The 2446-nt window shown below is 39.0% G+C and overlaps 1 protein-coding gene across 1 annotated transcript; it reads right to left on the minus strand.

The window, feature by feature from the left end:
- Positions 1–1843: 1843 nt before the first annotated feature.
- HELRODRAFT_148051 (hypothetical protein) lies at positions 1844–2005 on the minus strand (the record flags this gene model as incomplete). The annotated part of the gene is made up of 1 exon (XM_009028863.1): positions 1844–2005. A coding segment is annotated over one exon (162 nt), but the record flags the coding sequence as incomplete, so codon positions are not given.
- Positions 2006–2446: the final 441 nt, after the last annotated feature.

The following is a 2446-nucleotide window of genomic DNA, read 5'->3' on the forward strand; positions in this document are numbered from 1 at the left end:
TCATCATAATCATCAAACCCATTGTAATCATCATCATCATCATCGTCAACAACACTATCATCACTATCATCATCATCATCACAATCATCATCACAACTCCCTACCTGATGGAACCCCAAATACTGTTCGACGGATTCTGACGCGTAGAAAACCTCGCCGGCGTCCGTCACGACCAATAGGAAACCATTTAGGGCCTAAAAAATTGGGTCAGATCAAGTTAAAATTAGGTCAAATGAAGTTAAAAATAGATTACATTAGGTTAAATTCAGTTGATGCCATCTCAGTTAAGTTATTTATAGATTTGATTAAAGCTACACCTCCCTATGTTATAGTTCAATTCATATGAAAAAGTCAAACAAATCGGCGTCATGTTGTAGCTAGCTATTTATAGATCAAATTGGGTCAGTTTAAATGAAAGTGGGTCAGATTGGATGAAATGAAACTCCGAGCGACGTGTTTTCTTGATTCCTTGGTCCAATTTTTTTTCATCTACGTTGTTTTAAGTTCATTTTTGAGGGTCATACACCGCTCCCACACTTGCGATTCATTGTAATAAATTTTTATATTTTTTGCTAACGTTTAAGATGTCGTGAGAGTCGGCGATGCTTTCAATCGATAGTTCATGATTGTTGCTCTTGTTGTTGTTGACGTTATTGTTGAGATAGTTGTTGAGGTTGTTGTTGATGTTGTTGAGGTTATTGTTGTTGTTGCTGTTACGACTGTTGATGCAATCAATACTGCTGTCGTTTTTTATGGTAAGTTTTGTTGAAGATGTTGATTTTTTTGTTGATGTCAGAATGGTGTTGCTATTGTTGATGTTGTTGTTGCTAATGATATTAATGTTGTTATTGATGTTATTATTGTTGTGATTGTTGTTGTTTTTATAGTGCAACTGGTAGAGATAATAATGCTGTTGCACTGGCGGTGATGATGACGACGACGACGAAAACGAAGATGATGATGATGACGATGATGATAACGATGATGACGATGAAGATGATGAGGATGATAATGATGTTACGGCTGATGATGATGATGTTTGTTGTTTGCAGAGGAAAACAGCTGTTGAAATGAGTGAAGTTGAGTTAGTGTAGCACGTGGATGAAAATCGGAATTTGACATTTATTATTATGATCATTATCGTCATCGTCACCAACACCACGTGACTCAGCCTACGTCATCAAATTACAGTGACGTCACGTCGTCACATGACTTTCTCTCAACCAATCACGTCTCAGGAAATATGATAGGAAATTGAATAATGGCGTACAATTGAAATTGAAAGCATTTCACGATATTTAAAATGATTTACTTTTACCACGACTGCTACTACTACTGCCACTACTACTATTATTACTACTACTACTACTACTACTACGACTGCTACTACTACTACTGCTACTACTACTACCACAACTACAACAACTACTACTACTACTACTACTACGACTGCTACTACTACTACTGCTACTACTACTACCATCACCAGAATGACACTTGAAGACCTACTATGGAACATTATTATTGGCCAATTATTCAAATAGTAGTAGAAGTAGTAGCTGTTAAATACCAGCTTATTAGCACTGCAAGACGTTATTCGTTATCGTCGTCTTCATCATCATCGTCGTCGTCGTCTTCATCATCATCATCGTTTTAATCATCAACAATCAACATCATAAAGCGAATGGACGTTGTCATCTTTTCATTAATTCAAACCTCCACTATCATCATCACCACCACCACCACCATCACCATCATCGCCACCATCATCATCACCACCACCACCACCATCACCATCATCGCCACCATCATCATCATCACCGCCACCATCATCATTATCAAAACCTTGGAAGTAGCTTTTGGTCCTGAGGTAGTTAACAGCCAACCTGAGGACGGATAGCTTGTCTAACTTGGCAATGACGTTCGTATCAAAAGGCAGCAATTCGGCCAAGCGATCGAGTTCAGAGTTCAGTCGCTCCCTATGTCGTTTGCTTGGATTGCTTTTTGTTGATGTTGTTGTTGTGGTGGTGGTGGTGGTGGCGGTGGTGGTGGGTGGTTTTCTAACCAGGTGTGATGATGACGAAGATGATGTTGTTGTTTTTGATGTTGTTGCTGCTGAAGTGTGTTGATGCGGTTTGGCGTGGAATGAATGATTGAAGAATGACGGCGATCGTGTTATTGCAATTAACGGGGGCGGTGGTGAAATGAGTGGAGTGTTGCTGTAGATGTTGTTGTTGATGTTGTTGTTGTTGCTGCTGCTGTAGTTGTTGCTACGGCTCTGTTCCTTATCTCTGTTGAAAAAATTTTTTGCCAGATTTAAGAGTAAAAAATCAATCTATTAATAAATTTGTCATAAATCACCGCCGTCATCATCATCAGCAACAACAACAACATCAACATCAGCAACAACAACATCTGCTTCGTCAACATCACAGCAGCAGCAACA

This window comes from Helobdella robusta (genome assembly GCF_000326865.2).
Source record: "Helobdella robusta unplaced genomic scaffold HELROscaffold_59, whole genome shotgun sequence".
Taxonomy (NCBI): domain Eukaryota; kingdom Metazoa; phylum Annelida; class Clitellata; order Rhynchobdellida; family Glossiphoniidae; genus Helobdella; species Helobdella robusta.